General features: G+C 45.8%; 1 protein-coding gene across 2 annotated transcripts in view; it reads right to left on the bottom strand.

Moving 5' to 3' along the window:
* CPPED1 (calcineurin like phosphoesterase domain containing 1) overlaps positions 1-19479 on the bottom strand; it is a 102480-nt gene that overhangs the window by 78517 nt on the left and 4484 nt on the right. For both annotated transcript variants that reach the window (XM_014865188.3, XM_044746737.2), the window contains exon 2: positions 2929-3147. In XM_014865188.3, the coding sequence (XP_014720674.1) occupies positions 2929-3147 (219 nt within the window). The remainder of the gene's footprint in view (positions 1-2928; positions 3148-19479) is intronic.

The following is a 19479-nucleotide window of genomic DNA, read 5'->3' as shown; positions in this document are numbered from 1 at the left end:
AAGCTCCATGGAAGGCCCCGGTCTCTCATTTCCAGCTATTACATACACAGCAGCTAGCACTTACTTTGCACACAATAAATATTCGTGGATGAACAAATATTATGATGGATATTTATAATGGAAAAGTATATTATGACTTTCACTAGAAGAAGCATTACTCTTAAAAGCTCTTTTTCTCCAGTTTGAAACTAAAACTACTTGGCCCGAGATATTATTTATGGTAGAATTAAAAGTATGCTTTCTGATTTTATTTGCCTATTAATATATGCATTAGATAATTAACCATGCACTAAGCAGTCAAAGCAAATAATTACTTTTCTAGCATCTGCCTTCGCATATGAGCTAAATAAGGGCTAAATAGACACTAGTTGCATATTAAAAAAAGGTAACTAGCTTTAAAACGTTCTGTTTAATCCCAGACCACAATATTCAAAACAGTTTCAGTCCCTTCGCTGGCTCAGTTACAACCTCATACAACAATCCCTCTTTAGAACAGGCAGGAATTCTGCTCGGGTTGCAGTGAATATAAAATCTCTATTCGAAAGTTTGCCAGTTCACATTTACGAGGTCTTCTGAACAACTGGTAGGGTTGGCCATAAAAACTGTATCTTTTAATTTACTTATGTTCAGTATACTTTAAGAGGCAATAAAATCACATGGAAAGCTTTTATTTTAAATCTTATTTTGAAATATGACTGAATACATTAACATAACTCAGAACAAGTCGGTAAACTTGTACAAGAACATGTTATATAATTCTGGTGAGTCTCGTAATTATTCTGTTTTCAGAGAAAAGAAACCACTGGACAGAAAAACGTTAAACTCGGAATCTGATTTTCAAGTGTCCGAGAAAAGCAGAAGTTTGCTCACGGTGTGGACCAGGGTGAGAGCCTGAGCTGATGCTACAAGTGCATTTTGGGCCAAATGATTGCAAAGACACGGAGAACTGCAAATCAGACCATCTGGAAGGAGCACGAGTCTGTTTGTCAACTAAGACCTTCCCTTGGTTTACTTGAAACCAAGACTCCAAGTCCTGCTGAGATTCCCAGCTCCTTGGGAAACCAGGACACTGCCTGGCCACTTCAGCACTGGACGGTCTCAGCACCCAGGAAGCCTCGGCCGAGAGTCACCAAAGCGCGGCCAAGTTCACAGGCGCTACAATTTTACCTCTCTACAACATGAAACTCAGGACCATCCTTGAGAATGTGTTTCTGCAGCGACCTGCTCAGACACTCACCAGCAGCACAGAGGTAGAGGGCCATCTGCCCCTGTGCTGTGTAACCCCAGACTGCCGAAGTTTTCAATTCTTGCTGCTTCTATGGGCTCTTGGCTCAGAAACCGAGGCTCTAAGAAGGTAAGGGGTCTGTCCAAGTTTACCCAGTGCATCAGTGGCAGATGTGGGGCTGGCAGCCCGGACACCTGAGCCCTCGATCAGGTCTTTGTCCACTGCCTTATTTCCCCGCTTCACCATCCTGCCACCTTTGTGCAGGCCCAATAGCAGGACAGGCTGCTTCTCCAGGGACGACATCACTGGGTTCTACTCAGCGGGAGGTCAACGACGCGGACATGTCCACAATCATGACTTTGTGTAAAACACAAGTAAACAAAATGAGGGACATCGGAGGTTCTCCCTGCCGGTTACACTGCCTGGACTTCAGGGAGAGCAATTCCGGGCAGCCCTTTTTCCAGTGTCACATCTTCATTCGGGGATTGTTCTGGATAGCTGGGCTGCCAGGCAAGCGAGCCTGGATGGGGAGGAGACAATGCACCTGGGGCTATTGCAGAGCGCCTCGGCACCTAGAGGCGTTAGAAATCACAGCAGGACTCGACAGTCTTGGTTTACAAGGAAACGTTCACCAAAAACAAATACCCATGGCCGTCGCAGCACTTTCTGCAGTGGTCTTCTGGTCATCTATGTTCCACTTCGCAGAGACTGAAACACAGATAAGAGTGGCCATGGGCGCCCGCTCTGCCTCCCCAACGGGCAGGGGCAGTTTCCACTTGCTTATGCTTGCTGGCTGGACTTTATCCTTCCTGAGAAAGAAGGATATCAGAGTAGGAAAAAAAAAAGAGTGGGGAGGAAGTAAGTTCTAGAAGGCATCTCTTTTCGCATTCCCAGTATCCCACTTTTCTTTAGGGGAACCATTCTGTTGTTCTGATCACCGGCTTGCAGTGGAGCTGATCCTGCAACCTGGCTCCAGGGGACCATGTGAGCTGGATGGTGGAAGGACGTCAGTCTAGGACTCCGACTGGGCCACCAAGGCATTTTCTTTCTGTTATGGTCTCTGTTAGAAGGACATAAACCTAGAGGGCTCCCAGGAGCCACTACCTAGAGAGCGCCTGCATGAGAATGAATTCAACCCAGAGGAAAGCACAGCGGAGTGATGGAGAGACCAAGTCCTGATAATAACCTCTGTGCCCCTGGATCCAGCCATTCCTGAAGCCCAGATATGCCCCTTTACTTTACAGTCCCATAGGCAATACATACCTTTAAAAAAAATTAATCTAGTTTAAGTTAGATTTCTGTCACTTGAAACTGAAAACGTACTAACAAATACCCAAGAAATAAAAGCATAAGAAGGGGGGAAGCAAGAAGAGAAGATTACATTTATGAATATAGTATCTGCAAGCGGTTCAAGTTTGTCCCTGGAAATGAAGAAAGGTGACACGTGGGAATCTGTTCCATTTTTCATACTAAGCTCAGATCATCAGAACTGTAGCTCTGCTTAATTACCGTGATTAATCTCGCCAAATTCTAAATATAAAATGAGTGTGCATTTTCTGATGTTCGATGATACTGCAACAGTCAGGAAGGAATGAGCCATTACTGAATAAAGACATCTTTCAACAGAAATCCATTTTTTTCTGCCCAAATGCAGTCATGACTGGGTGGAGGAGAAAAGGTCACAGCGACACCCCAAGTCTTACCTGGCATGGCATGGACGAGGTCCCCACACAGAACAAAGAATTTGGGTTTGGGGTTCAGCCTGTTGACGGCCCGGACAGCTTGCTCAGTTAGACGCGTCTCCTGTCCCCACTCGTCACCGCCACTGTCACACTCCCCAGTGGACCAGGCCTTCATCAGTCCAAACTGGGGGTCTGCCCCTTGGATGAAGTAGAACGGGCCTTTCCACTCCCTTTCTTTTTCTTTTAAAAAAAAAAAGAGAGAGAGAGAAAAGAAGTATTACAAAATCTGTCAGGGATAGCATCCAGGTTACCGTGCGAGCGGATACAATATTTTTCTTAAATTAAGTAGGTCATTTTAATAAGCTGCTGTTCAAACATACCATTTTCCTGTCATAGTCTAGAGGATTTTGATTTATACTAATTATGCCTGGGACCTGGTGATTCCCCAAGGCCAGGAAAAACCATGTGGGCTGCAGCAGCCACGCAGCCAAGCTGTTTGTTTAAAAGCCTGACGGCCAAAATGGAGCGCACAGGCACAACCGCATGCTGTATGGAGGATATTAATGGCCAATAATAGTTTTTTAATTAGAATTAAAAATACCCAAAATTGAAAGCTGCCAGAAGTATTATATGTAAATCACTAAGTGAAATGCTTCCAAATCTTTGATGCCAGGCTTAATGGCACAATTTGCACTGTTTCGGGGATGTGACAGAATTTTAATTATAAAACTTGGAGCTTGGAAGCTCCGGCTATCTGGTGGGAAAAGCAGTGCCAAAAATGAAATCTTGAAACGAGTTAGTCAATGTGAAAAAAAAAATGGATGCTAACATTTCAAAGGCAGCACCATGTGGGCATAAGTGAGGTGTGAGGCTGGGGGCGGGGGAAGAGGGGAACGGAGGGGGTTCTTCAGGTTCTTAGAAAGGGCGCTGGGTCGCATGCACCAAAATTATCAGGCTTGCCCTTTTTGTTGGTTCTGCGGGCCCGAAGCTTCGGGGACCACAGGTCTCTACCCTCATCACCAAAAGAACTGTAACCAGTGCCTGCTCCTGCAGAGCCGGAATGGCCACGTGGGCACAGAAGTCCCGTGCATTTCAAACTTTTTTTTTTTTTTGGCCACAGAATCCTTTCTTCAAACAAAACCTTATGTGGCAGATCAGTGTTGAAAACACGGAGCCTACTCTGCCCAATCGGGATCTGGGGACAAAGCAGTCTGAAGACCCCCAATCTACAGCCCCCACCTGTATCCTCTGAGGAAACTGAGGCCCAGAGAGGTGACATGACTTACCTAATGGCCCACCAGCCATCAGTGGCAGGGACAAAACTACCCCACCATCTTGAGACTATTTTCCTCTTTTTAAGAAATTAATGCATTTGCATGTTACCTAAATAAGTGGCACTTCCTTTGGAAGTCATGAAAATACTATAATTTCCAAAAAGCTCCTTGGAATCATATTGTGTCTACATGTTTGCTTCATTCGTTTATTTGGTAGATATTTACTGAGAGCCCACTGTTTGCCAGGCCCAGGCGAGCTGCTGACAACACGTGAGTGGACCAAGACAGGTGAGGTCCCTGCTCTCCCGGGGCTGAGCTCTCATGGGTAGACGCAAACAAGGAAATAAGCGGCGAACAGAGCCAGAGGGTGCTACGGGCCACGAGCCCGTTCTGGAACAATGGCTGATTTTAACTGGGCGCACAGGGACTCTCTCTGAGATGACGTCATTTAAGCTAAGATCTAAGTGGCAAGAAGGAGCCAGTCGTAACCTTCTTCAATTCCATGCCCACCCTCCCACCCACCACACCTAGCTGACTATCAGCTTAGAGTGGACCTCTGGCTGTCGGCCTCCCTTCCTTCTTAATTCCTTTTTCAGAATTGAAAAAGACACACATGCAAACAAACAACCTATATATACTTTATAAAACAAACGGTATATACATGTTAATCCACACGTTCTTGACTGACAGCTCAGAACATTAGCCACTCAAGTCATATCACAACCAACGTGAACTCAATCACAACGACTGCACAAAACCCTGCTGTGTGCATCTCATTGCTAAGAACAGCCATTCAGCACCACAACGGATTACGTGTGGCAGAGAAAGTTCAAGAGGCCCCAAAGATCCTGCATCGTGATACTCACCTTCTTGTGCAATCCCCTCCCCTGGAGTGTGGGCTGGATCTACTGACTTACTTCTAACAAGCAGAATACAGTGACGGGATGTCCCTTCAGAGATGAGGCGGGACCAAGATACGGAAACAACCTAAAAGTCCATCGATGGATGGATGAATGGATGTAGAAAACGTGGTAGATACCCGCAGTGGAATATTATTCTGCCTTAAAAAAGAAGGAAATCCCACCACTGGCACAATATCGAGGGACCTGGAGGGCATCAAGCTAAATGGAATAAGCCAGTCACAGAAAGACAAATATTGTATGATGTCACTTATATGTGGAATCTAAAATAGCCAAACTCACAGAAGCAGAGTAGAATGGTGGCTGCCAGGGGCTGGAGGTGCTGGTCAAGGGTACAAGTTTCAGTTATGCAAGATAAAGAAGTTCTGGAGATCTACCATACAGCCTAACACCTATAGTTAGAATGCTGTTTTATACGCTTAAAGTTTGCTACGAGGGTAGATCTTAAGTTAAGTGTTCTTACCATACACATGAAAAATAACAACAATAATAGTAATAAAGGGGGCAGGAAGAAACTTTGGGGGGCAATGGATATGCTTATGGCCTTGACGGTAGTGATGTTTCACAGGTATATACTTATCCCCAAACTCAATGAGTTGTACACATTATTAAATAAGTACAATTTTTACATGTCAATCACACCTCAATGAAGTGGTTAAAAAAAAGAGAGAGATTAGGCTAGAAAAAGACCATGACTTTCATCTTGCTCGCTCTCACACTCTGTCTCGGAGCCCTGGCTCTGGAGGAGAAAGGCTGCCGTGTTGTGACTAGCCCTATGCAGAGGCCAACGTGGAAAGGAACTGAGGCAACAGCCTGTGGAGAAGCGGGGCCCTCCATGCAACAACCCAAAAGGAGCCGAATCCTGCTGGCCACCTCGTGAGTGACCTCGAAGAGGACCCTTCCTGGTTGAGCTTCCAAATGAGCCCACGGCCCTGGGTGACCCCTGACTGAACACTGTGAGACCCTGCGGCAGAAGGCCCCAGCCACGCTGCACGCAGAGCCCTGGCAGAAGCTGTGAGATGAGGCTTGTTGTCTTCTTGTCTCAAGATGCCCAGTTTCAGGGTAATTTGTTCCACAGTAACAGACACCTATGGATCAGGCACTAAAGATCAGGGCCAGGAAGGAGGCAGCAAGATTTCCTTAAGAGCTGAAGGCTGGTGTCTCAAAAAAAACTGAGGTTCTGATTTGCGTTGTCAAGTTGTTAGCATCATTTATTTATCTGAATAATAACCTTTTTACCCTGATGCATGCTTGTAGCTATGTCTCTGTTTCTGAGGCAGTTTGCAGAACCGTTTAAACTGGATAAATTAATCAGAAGCCGATCAGGGAGGTGATCGTCACCCCAAGGTTGGAGCATAAATCAATCTTCCACAACAAACAGAATTATTAAACGGTTTTCTACGGCAAACGATTTAACAAATACAGTTTCCTATGACAAATAGTCATCGTCTTGAAAAGTCAATAGTCCTTGGAGGTATTAAAATAAATCTTTCATTATTACGCGTGTACTTAGTAAAAACTTAGAATCTCCATTTTATAATGACAAGGTACAAAATAAATAGATTTGACCTAAAATGAACGACAGCTCACACATCAATATTCAATCTACTTTATCTATGTAATAAAGGCAATTTGTTGACTCAGGGCTCTGCATTCTCAAAAGCACCTGGATCCTCTTAAGGTTCCCACTACAGAAGCTTGTGGTCTTTGGTCTCGTCTTAATTTTAATCAAGGCTGAATTAAAGCTATTTGAGGCTTATAATGCTTGGTTCTGGAGAGAGGAATCTTTCGTAAACATATATCTCCCCCATCCCTCAACAGGGCAGGTTTTTACATGAGGAAAGTGACTTCCTAACAATACTTGCATTAAATTATTTCATCCAAGTCCAAAGTGACGCCCAGGACAGGGCACAGGTGTTCGTTACCTGACATCTACGAGACCCGGGAAAGCTTATGACGCCATCCCTTCCAGGGCGGAGCAAGTGTCTGCGCCCTGGGCATGGGCCAGCTTCTCTCTCTAGACTCCCTGAAAGCTCTGTTCTGGCAGTTTGGCTACACTGAGGCTCATCCCCAAAGCACCCAGATACATACTCTGAGCATTAAAAAGGGCACTTAAGAATCCAGTGGTTTTGTTTTTATTTTCCCAAAGAAGTGCTTAGTTAAAGGGTCAATGCCTGATAAACCCAAACTGAGGAACAGAATTGCCTAGAAACGGAGGCTGAGGGAGGGTAGAAGGCGAGGATGACGAGAGAGGAGCCAAGACGCAGGCTGCGAGAGGGCAGGGCTGGGCATACACCTCAGTCCTCAACGTGTGGCCGGAGGACCAGCAGCAGCGTCACCTGAGAGCTTGCTGGAAAGGCAGAATCTCGAGCCCACTGCAGACACAGTGAGTCAGAATCTACATTGTAACGAAGCCTCAGGTGAACTGTATGCAAATCCAAATTTAAGAAGGGCTGGCCTGCAACTGATCAGAGAACTGCTTAAGCAAGTTTGCCAAGAAGCAGATGCAAAATGACTTTTCTTTCCCTAAATTGAAATAACTTGAAATAACGTCTTGGAGGATTTGTGGTTGTCACTAGAGGTGGTGTTTTTTGCCCATTTTCCTATTCACTTTTAGGTCCCTGTCTGTGTCCAGCTCAAGTATTTGAGTCTGAAGAGCCCCTGATCTTACCCACTATCTAACCATCACCCTTTAAATTGCCTTTCAAAACCAAGTCAAGGTTTTTGGTAACAATTCCAAGATTCAAGGTAAGAACTTAATGAAGGAATTCATCACCAATTCGTGAGTTCTAACACTTTAGATTTTACCTGACTTTGCAGCTTACAAGGAAAGCACCCATTAGCAAGCATGTGTGCTTTCAAACACACAACAGAGAGGTCTGTTATTTTTCTTCCAAAATGGATGAAAGAATGCAGTTAGGGATTCTAATTGGTAACTCTGATAAGACAAAGGTCAAACTGAGATAAATTAAGCACATGTAGAATGAATGAATTAAAGAATAAGGTGAATTGATTAAATTAAGATCTCATTTCTGATCCAGATGGTACCAAAACAAGACTTTAATCTTTTAAACATTTGACATAAACCTCGGCATGATGCCTAAAGCGCACTTAGTGTTAACACATCGTAAAGCATACATTTAACTAAAACACCTAAATCGGCTATGAATAAGAATGTCCACCATGAAATGAATTTTTCAATGTTCATGTTTTTAACAAATTCAGAGACATGGTGTATTAGCTACCTACTGCTATGTAACAAATTACCACAAATGTAGTGACCCAAAACAATCCACAATTATCTCACAGTTTCTGTAGGTCAAGGGATCTGGGCACAGCTCAGCCGGGTCCTCTGCTCAGGGTCTCTCATAAGCTGCAAAGTGTCAGCCAAGACCGGGGTCTCATCTGAAGACTCACAATGGGCAGGAACTGCTTCCAAGCTCACTTACAGCACTGTTGACAAGATTCCTTGGGGGCTGTGGGACTGAGGGTACCAGCTCCTTCCCGGCTGTGGACCAGAGGCCACCCTCATTTCCTTGCCATGCAGGCCTCTCCAACATGGCAGCTCACAGCATGGAAACTTGCTTCATCAGAGCCAGCAAGACAGAGGGGCAGCTAACAAACAGAAGTTACTTATGTAACATAATGATGGCAGTGACATCCCATCTCTTTGCTGTGGTCTATTCATGACAATCAAATCGCTAGGCCAGCCCACACTCAAGAGCAGGGGATCAGGCAGGCCAGGAATTGCAGGAGGCCAGGATCATCGCGCCCATCTGCAAGTCTGTCTGCCAGATGATAACATTAAACAGGGCTAGCCTCACTAATCTCAGTTAACCAGAGGTTACATCTGACCCTCCTATACTAGGCTGAGAGAGCCCATTTATTGCAGTTCATCCTACAGAGGCCAAGAGTTGATCTAAAGAAGCCCACCTTTTCCCACTGAAGAAGTGGAAATAGTCAGGGCCGGAGGGATGCTCAGAGTTACTTTAACCAGCCCTTTCATTTAACCATGGGGCAATACTGAGGCCTGGCTAGGGACCTTAGTCACAGCTCAAGTTCAAGGTCACACAGTGAAGGAGCAGCAGCTTCTACTGTTTGGAATCTCAGTGCTGCCAGGCCGGCCTGGGGAGGAGAGAGCCGCAGCCCAGATGGAATGTGCCCTGGGCTGTCCACAGGTTGTCCACCTCCATAAAGACGTTTTTGTCTCCAAAAAGTCTCCTTTGAATGGAATATCTTGGTAAACAAGAAGACCGTACAGAAAGATAATGCTGGCAAGGCCGAGCGCTCACAGCCCCTGCCAACGGTACAGGCTGGGGCCCAGAACATCCAATGTCTGTGGGAGGCTAACTGGTGACCTTTTCCAGAGATTACAAACTTGAGGTCTCTGGATGCGGTCTGGCTAGCAGCTGCGTTCTGTTTGGCCCACGCAGTGTTTATAAAATTTTGAATTTGTTGCCAACATTTTTAATTCATGAGTTTCACATATATACCTGGATTTCTGGATTCTCTTGGAAAATCGGCCACACCAGGCCCAAATGGAGTGCGCCAATGACTGGCTGGGGCTGAGTAGTGGGTGTCCCTCTACAGTGGTGTGTGCTCTCCAATTTACCACTATTCACACCTGGCCCCACTCACCACCTGGCCCCTGTAGCCATCTGCGATGACAAGTCCTTATCTATGATAACTCTCCCACTTTGCTCAGAGGTGTGGAAGGAGAGACGCGGCAAGGTGAATCGTCAATAACTTGATCGAGATCTAACAAAGGGTGAGGGGCAGAACGAGGCCCATTATGCCCAGCATCCCGATTTCAAGGCAGGTGATCACACAGGTGCGATCACTGGGAAGACCTATCCAGCTAGGAGTGCCAAAGTCTGTCCAGATGACAAGCCAGAGAAATCAAGCTCTGAGTTACCACAATGAGTTACCATAACTTATTACCACAGCCTAAATCAAGTTTTAAATTAATTTAAAACTCTGTGGTACAGGAAATATTGGTCCTAGAAAGAAATCTGATTCACTCGTGTAGACAGTAACAAGATCTGGCCACCTCCAAATTTTAGCTAACTAATGGAGATTATCAAAGAAAGCATCTTTCAAAATTGAGGGATAAAAAGACAGGATTTTGCATGTATTACAGGAAAGGCCTGTGAATCTTCTTTAAGCATTATTGGGTGCAAAGCAACAGTATACACAGAAGAATCTTAAAAACCTGTAAAAATCCATACAATGCCTTACCGTTAATCCTTCCTACGAGACTGTTTACATGCCAATATCCTGCCCCAAAGACAGATGTCAAACTGCAACTGCTCTCACAGTTTGCACTTTCAATATCACAAACTAAATGTTTTCTCGGATTTGTCTCTGCTGATATATTCCCTCTCACTCATCTTTATTACACCTCTTGGGCATACCTGTCAATTGTTAATGAAAGCTGACTTTTTAATATATAACAAGAATTAGAAATTTCATTGATCCTTTCGCTATGACCAGTTAATCAACGACTAATGCACCCCCAAAAGCAGATGAACCATCATTTTCATCACCCAACTAGGAAAAGGCCTATGGGAGTCAGTCCTGTCACTAATTAATGCCTAATACTGTAATAATTTGTGCTGTCATGATGTGCTAAACCTGCTACTTCATAGGCAACCTAGAATGAGTGAAGGTGGAATACAATGATAGCTTTCTTAATTTAATACTTATAAAGCAAAGTCTCACTTTCTAAATCTACTTTGCCTTTCGGAGGAGAGTTAAAACAGTAAGATACTGGTTAAGCAGTCTGATTAACGAGGCTCCCATCACTACACCACCACATCACCGCACTGTGAGGATATTTAAGAATTCCATGTTTTGGACCCTGTTAACTTATTTGACTCAAAATAACACAAGTTGGGACTACATGGGCCACATTTCTCCATTTGACTAGAAAGCCATAGAATCAACTAAAAAGCGAGTAGAAAATAGTATGTTTTTTTTCTGGATATGTCCAAGCTCCCAGCTGGTCTTGTTAGCACCTTACAACACTCCCACAAACAAATTCACCGTCTTTCCTTCAAGACTGGCTCCTTCTCCTGATGGCCCTGATTTTGCCACCTCGGTCCCAGGGAGAGTGGCTTCCACGTCTGCAGCACCTCCTGCAGTAGTCCCTCCTTCCCTTTCGCAGTGCCACCATGTTGGGTCAGGTGTTTGCCATTGCCACCCGGGCCCACCAGGGCAGCACCACGCAGTGCTCCCTGCTCTGATCCACCTCAGGCTGTCACCGCCACTGTGACTCTTCCTACAACCCTTACCCTGATCATCAAACCCCCTTGCTAAAGGGCCACTACCCTCTAATCTCCATGAGGAAGAGCCCACGTTTCCTTTCTTTGCCCAGTACATTGTCAGCATGTATCATTTGGTCCCTGGCATTTAGTAAACACTTGGTGAAGGGACAAATGAAGATGTCAATGGATCCTTGCTCATTCTGGCACTTGGGGCTAAAATGTAGCCCAGAACTTTTCCAGGTATATTGATTACTGTTCCCTCTAGACCAGTGGCTCCAAACCAGGGGCGATTTTGATCCGCAGGGGACATTTGGAAAATGTCTGGAGATACTTTTGCATGTCACACTGGGAGGGGGAGGGTACTTCTGGCATCCAATGGATAGAGATCAGAGATGGTGCTAAACATCCCACATTATGCAGGGCAGCCCTGCAACAAAGCATGATCCAGCCCATTATATCAATGCCGAAGTTGGGAAACCCTGTACAAAGAATACCGCAGGATCCCTCCAATGGACCCTTATCTGCTTCTCAAACACACCCCAAGCTTTCCCACCCCTTCCTCCAGGGGATGCTCTTCATTCTACCACCTCTTCCTGCTGAGATTCCTTCTATCCTTCCCAGCCCATCTCAAACGCTACGTCCACCACAAAGACTGCCTCCCTCCCCTGCAAGCAGAAGCGGCTCTGCCTCCGTCCCTCATTTGGCATGTTTGTTCTGAGCACCCACTACATGACAGGTGCCAGGCTGGTCTCTGGTCATTCAACTGTGAGCAAGGCCACAGGTCCCATTCCTTAAGACCTTACAGAACAGTGGGGAGATGGACAATGGACAGGTCAATGCTAAGTCAATTACAGAATGTATTCCTTACTATCATAGAAGTAATCAGGGTGAGCACAGACAGGGTGGCTGGCGCGTGGAAGAGCTCTGGGTGGACGGAGCAGGGAGGCAACACGGGAGCTGAGATCTGAAGGATGAGAGCCAAGGATGGGGAGAGCTGTGGGGACACACCCAGGCAGAGGGCACGGCAAGTATCACACCCTGAGACCAGGGACAAATGTGAATACAAGGCAGCGAGGCATCATCCTGGGACAGGTGGGCTTGGGGAGGGGCTTGAAGCCCCTGTACCACTTTGGGCCTCCATCTCCTGAAGCCCTAACCTGGTCCCAGCGTAGCCCAGACTCCGAGGCTTGAGTGCCCAGCTTCAAATTCCACAGTTTATCAAACATGTGACATGATGTGTGCTCCTTAACTTCTCTGGCCTCAGTTTCTTTATCTGTTAAGAATAACACACCTGGGCCCAGCCCAGTGGCATAATGGTTAGGTTCACATGCTCCACTTCAGTGGCCCGGCGTTCACTGGTTTAGATCCTGGGCACGGACCTACCACCACTCGTCAAGCCATGCTTGGCAGCAGCTCACATAGAGAAACTAGAAGGACGACAACTAGGATATACAACTATGTACTGGGGGTTTGAAGAGGAAAAAAAGAGAAAGATTGGCAGCAGATGTTAGCTCAGGGCCAATCTTCCTGCCCAAAAAATAATAATGCACTATCTCAAAAGGGTGGTTGTGACAAATTACTGAGTTAATACACGTAAGGCATTTGGACATGGTACACAGTAAGCGTTCAAGTGTGAGCTTCGCTTCCCACGACTGTTACTCACGGTAACTCCTACCTTGTCTTAGCAGAGGCAGAGCAATCGAAATCTCACTCATTTCTTGGTTCCCCACAGCACAAAGTGGGGCTCAGAAAATATTTGGTCACACACACATACGTATATATCTTCCTGCTTTGGTCTGAACATCTTTTCCTTCACTTACTGTGGATCCTGCTTTGGTTATAAGATGGCAAAGATGGGCAGCGTTACAGCTGCCTGGAGGCTTCTGGCTAAAGAGCAAATGCCAGTGAAATGCAATTTTTGCAGTTTCTCACCGTGGCAATCTGCACAGAATCACAGCCTAAACGTCTGCAGCAATACCCCCATCTCTGGGGACTAGGCTTATTTTAGTGGTTAAAAAAAACCAGTAGCAAAACAATCTTCACCACTTTGGGACTCTTTCTGGTTTAACAACCCAAATGTCCCAACTGTCAAACTGCCAGAACTCAACACAGCAGTCAACGGCGTCCTTCACCAGAGGCTGCCGAGGGGTGGGGGCGGGGGGGGGGGGGACCCGGCGACAGCTGAGCGGGGCGGGGTTTCTTTCTGGGGTGGTGAAAATGTTCTAAAATCAACTGTGGTGAAGGTTGCACAACTCTGGGAACAGACTAAAAGCCACTGGACTGTACACTTTAAAAGGGTGAATTGAACGTAATGGGAAGCTGTTAAAAAAACAGTGTCCTTCAGGACCCCTTCCTCCCCCAAAAGAAGTAACCGTGACAGCAATATCCTCAGTCTCTCCAAACTGCGTTTCCTAAATACCAAGGTGAATTTACCCATCCTCTCCTTTCTAGGCCTAGACGCATCCAGAAGGCATTTCGGAGAAACACAAAGCTTCTGAGCTAGAGTTTGGCTGCCACACTCGCCACTCGGGGGTGAAGGGCCTGCCAAAGTCTTTATCTGAACCCTTCAGAGAAGCAAGAAGGCGGACGGGCCAGGGCAACTCGGCCAGGCAGCTCTCAGCATCACTGGCTTTGGCCGGAGCTAAAGGGCGAAAAGCACATTTCCCGAAGCTCTCTCGCTTTTCAGAAGCAGGCCTCCCTTTGAGGCTTGCCTGTTTGGGGTGGAGGCTTGCTCCAACGTTTTCCCCCATGTTCCCCCACCCAGAGAGCGGGCGGCTGCTGGCCCAGGCAGCACATCGGGGAGGACCGGAAGGCGGCGCCCTCTCTGGGCACAGGCAGCCCTGCAGGCCCAGGGCTGGGCGAACAGAGGCCCTGCATGCGGGGAGAAGGCAACCCTTGAGGGGGCAGAGGCAGCTCCCTGAGGGGCTCCCACCTGGTAACAAGGATCCCTCCAGTGGAGCCTGTGAGTGATGCGCAAACTGCAGAGCCACCCGGCCTGGTTTGCAAGGGATCCTCCTGATGAAGTCGATAGCTTGCTTTCTGTTCTGTTTTGTCTAGAGAATACAGAGTGTGTGTTAAGCCATGGGTTAGGTGGATATACACATGTGATCCAGGGGTAGTGTATTCATTCATATTCATTCATTTATTCACGTAACAAATGGCCACTGAATGTCCTCTACTGCCAGAGACCATCCTAGATTCAGGCTTCCTGCCCTCCAGGAACTTACTGTCTAGAGGCAGGAAGACAGATCAAAGCCACTGGAAGAAATACACACCTATAAGCTGTAATAAGTGTCATAAAGGATAAGAATGGGTGAAGGGGAATGACAGGGGACCTAATTACAGTGGGAGAATCGCATGGGCTTCCTTGAACTGCGACCCGAAGAATGAGCAAGCACAGAGAGAAAAAGAGAGGGGAGAGAAAAGCTATGTCAAGGGGTGCTGGCCTCGATGTTTGTTTCAAAGGTGACTCTGAATGCCGTACAGGGAGTGAACCGGAGGGGCAAGAGTGGATGCAGAAGGCTGCTGGAACTGTCCAGGTGGAGATGGAGTGGCTGGGGTCACAGTGGCAGGAATCGGGAAGGAGAGAGGTGGACAAAACCAAGGTGCGCTCTGGGGTTGAATGGACAGGACTGTGGACATCCTGGACGCAGAGCCGAGGGAGAAGCAGAGGTCAGGAACGACTCCTAGGCTTCTGGTTGAACAGGCGAGTGGGGGCAGACGGGGGAAAGATGAAGAGCTCTGCCCTACTCCAGTGCCTTCACGGTGGCGAGGCCAAAGGGCCGGGAACCAGGAGCCGTCTTCTGTTCTGGGCCCTTCCACTTACTGGTCTAGGACCTGAAATCACCAAAGTGCCACAGTGCCCCCATGTAGATGAAGTCAAAGCACACACATCATTGCAGCTGCACCTCAAGACAGATCTAGCCAAAACCCTGCCTTCATCTATAAATGAGGACCTGCGACATCAGCACGACTTAGGGGTTTTTCCCTTTTTCTTTTAAACGAAAGTACATGGGGAGTTTGGACATTCTTTCACTCAACAAATATTTCCTGAGTGTCTGACTACACATCTGACTTGGTTCTAAGAGCGGCTGGTGCAGTCCTGGGCCTCCTGGACTCTCCAGTTCCCCGCCCCATGTTACTGCCCCTTCCCTGTTGGAGGGTTTGGCAAAGTTAAAAATCGCATGCTGCACAAATATCAAAGCTGTCAGTCAGTCAGCTCCGTGAAGACGACACTCTCTCATCAGACCTCCACTAGATGGGCATGAAGGGTTTACCACACCCTCCACAAAGGCGCCGACTACTGCCCCACAAGCTGATGACCCCCATGCTCTGTGCACCTCAGCCCCTGCCTCTCCAGGAGCCTGCTCACCGTGTGTCCATCGGGAGTTGTCCCCAAATCTGTTTATGCTAGCACTTACTTTTAAATCATTAATTTAGTGAAATGTGTAAGCCAGAGAAGGATAAATGTAAAAAGGGGCATTTCTAGTAAAACTCAGATGGATGCCTTGGGAAGACAATAAAGGCAAGCCGGTAAAAATCGAATACTATTGAATTAGGTGTTGGGGAAACAAGTACAAAAGAACCGAAGAAAAGGAAAGTATCAACCTAGAAGAATTCTTCAGAGTGCCTTCCAAGTGATTTTTTAACTGACTACTGCGCTGGAAAAACCCCAAACTGGAAAAGATTCATTACGGATGTTGTTTATGCAAGAAAGGGCCCACGGCAGGCCCATCTGTAAACCCATACTCCAAGACACGTCCTTGGCCTGACCTCAAAGGCTGGTAAGTGAATGTGCATTTAAGTTTGCATTAAAAAGAAATGTTAAAAGTAAGAATGTACAATTTTTTTATGATTCTCCTCTTTTTTTCTATTCACTGACCAACTACCAGGCTTTTACTACAAGAAAAAAAGACAATGGAAATTTTCTAATAATTAGACCCTTACCCAACATCATTCATAAAAATTAACTGAATTTGGACCTAGACCTAAATGAAAGAGCTTAAACTAAGTAAACTTAAACTCTTAGAAGGAAACACAAGAGTAAATCTTTGTGATTTGGGGTTAGGCAAAGACTTTTTAGATATGACATCAAAAGTACAAACGATAAAAGAAACACTTGATAATTTGGATTTCAGAACTAAAAACTCTGGTTCTGCAAATGATATCATCAAGGAAGGGAAAGGACAATCCTCAGAATGAGAGAAAATATTTGCAAATCATATATTTGACAAGGGACTTATACCCAGAATATATAAAGAATTCCTACAACTCAATAATAAAAACACAAGTAATCCAATTAAAAACAGAGCCAAGGACCTGAAAAGATATTCTTCAAAGACATACACATAGCCAATAAGCACATGAAAAGATGTTCAACATCGTCAGCCATTAGGGACATGCAAATCTAAACCACATGAGATACCAATTCACACCCATTTGGTTGGTTACAATCAAAAAGACAGACAATAACAAGTGTTGTCCAGGATGTGGGGAAATTTGAACCCATATACACTGCTGCTGGGGCTGTAAAATGGTGCGGCTGCTTTGGAAAACAGTTTGGCGGTTTCTTAAAACGTTAAACATAGTTCCTTCTGTGACCCAGCAATTCCACCCCTACGTATCTACCTAAGAGAAACGAGACCTATGTCCATACAAGGACCTGTACGTGCAAGTTCATAGCAGCTGGGTTCGTAATAGACAGTGACCAAAGAGGGAATGTCTATCAATGTCCAAAAACTGTCCAAATATTCATCAATGGATGAATGGATAAACAAATGTGGTTATCCACATGATGGGGTAAATACTGTTCAGTAAAACCCAACCAAGTGCCGATACACGCTACAACATGGGTGACTCTTGAAAAGACTATGCTAAGAGAAAGAAGCTAGTCACAAAAAGACACAGATTACATGATTCCATTTATACAAAACGTCCAGAAAAGGCAAAGCTATAGAGGTAAATTAGTAGTTGCCTGTGCTGAGAGTGGAAAACAGGAAGAGACTGAAAATGGACACAGAGTTTCTTTTTTTGGGAGACTGAGATGTTCTAAAATTGTGATGCTGCACCACTCTGTAAATTTATTAAAAACCATTGAATTGTAAACTTACAATGAGTGAATGTTATGGTATCTCAATGAAGTTATTAAAAAACAGAAAAGCAAAAATATAAAGGCATTCGAAGTAAAATTTCATTTGTCTCGGAAATGCTATAATGGGAACTTTTTACACCCTAATTTTGACTGATGATAAATAATGAGGAAGGGAGAAATCATCAAAATTCCTCTTTTAGCCATAGGAGGCCTTCTCAATTAAGAGAGAACTGGTTTGGACAAAAAGGTAGGCACAATTAACAGCATTCATTTCATTTTCTTCATTGACCTGTTAGAATTTTCTAAACCACAATATTTTCAACCCCGTTCAGACTTGGATAAACATTACTATTTCCAGAAAAGTTCTTAGGTGAGACCTGGAAGAGATATAGTAAGTTATTTTTTATGAAGACGCCATTCATTCTCTGCCACGTGGGAGGGTTTCCAGAAGGGACCAAGAAATAGCCATCATCGGCAAGTACAGACAGCTGCTCTGAAACAGCTGCAGAGGTTTAAAATGTCTAGGGAAACAATCTTTTTAAGAAAACCATTGAAGAGCCCTGTTCTCCAAGGGGGAAAAATTTCCACTGGTAAAATGAACTGGAAAAATAGATTAGGACCTGAAAACAATTAAATATAGGAAATTTTTTAAACATGTTTTATCTTGATATTTCTCCCTTGGAGAAATTCTTCAAAATGGATGTCGTAAACTTTTCAGAAAGACAATTATTTCTTAGGAGAAAGCAATCTTAATTAGGATATGTGTCAAGGAAATATAATTATCAATTTGCCTAATCATGATGAATATTTGAACATGCTTGAGGAATGTAAGTCTTCTCAAGTGAGACACGGACAATTTACTTTATAAACATCCGTCAACAGAGCCTGGCAGATTACGTTAACAGGGAATGGCCGACTGAAGCCAAGCTTTACATACAACACTGGAAGAAGGGGATGAGAACACTGTTACTCATATAATCACGGGGGGGGGGGGGGGCAGGGAACAGTCTTAAAGCTCTTGCCATCAACTGAATGTTTGTGTCTCCCCAAAATTCCTATGTTGAAACCCAACTCCTCATGTGACGGTATTCGGAGGCGAGGGCTTTGAGGGGTGATGACGTTACGAGGGCTTAGTGCCCTTATAAAACAGACTCCAGAGAGCCAACTCCCTCTGCCGCCATGTGAAGACACGGCAAGAAGATGGCCGTCTATGACCCAGGAAGGGATCCTCCCAGACACCACATCTGCCGGTGCCTGGATCACGGACCTCCAGCCTCCAGGGCTGTGAGACACAAACTCCTGTGGTCCATAAGCCACCGGGTGGTGATGCTTTGTTACAGCAGCCCGAATGGACTAAGAGAGGCCTCTTTCCTTCTCTTGCCGCCTTCACTTGAGAAACAAACTTCAACCAGCTGGGGGGGCTTCTAGTAGCGAGTGTGCTGGTCAGCAGGTAGTGGTTGTAGGCTCGATTGCTTGAGTTAACCGAACCTCTTTGACAGGCGGTGTGTATTTTGGCAAGAGAAGGGGAAAAGCCAGTTCCTTCCCTGGACTGGCACTGGATCCTCCAGGAGTATGTCTGAAAGTCGCCTGCAACACTAAGAGGGAACTAGGACCCAGTGTAAAGTCAGTGACAGAGACAGAGGAAGCCTGAGGGTAGACCAGGGGTCCAGCACCTAAAGAAGTGACCCCACAATACTATGGGTTCTTTGCTCAACCCTCCAAGGCTGGGCCTCTAAAAGCCCTGCACTAATGACCCACACGGATCATGGCCCCCTGGCCGCTCGCCCACAGAGGATGCCAATCACGGGCCGACTTCCACATCTGGTTGGAGCTAGAAGTCCAGGGTCAACGTCCCTCTTCCTGTCTCAGCCCGGTGGGTGTCCTACTGTTTTATCTTCTAAGTCTCTCCCCATCCCGCCCATTCTCGTCCAGCGGAATCACTCTCTTTTTCTCTGGTCCCCCTGGCAGCCCTGTGGCAGTTCTAATGGGCTGGGAAGCTTTGACACCTCAGCACCCCCATA

The sequence above is a fragment of the Equus asinus genome, chromosome 14, assembly GCF_041296235.1.
Source record: "Equus asinus isolate D_3611 breed Donkey chromosome 14, EquAss-T2T_v2, whole genome shotgun sequence".
NCBI classification, from domain to species: domain Eukaryota; kingdom Metazoa; phylum Chordata; class Mammalia; order Perissodactyla; family Equidae; genus Equus; species Equus asinus.
This window is presented reverse-complemented; position numbering and strand designations above follow the sequence as displayed.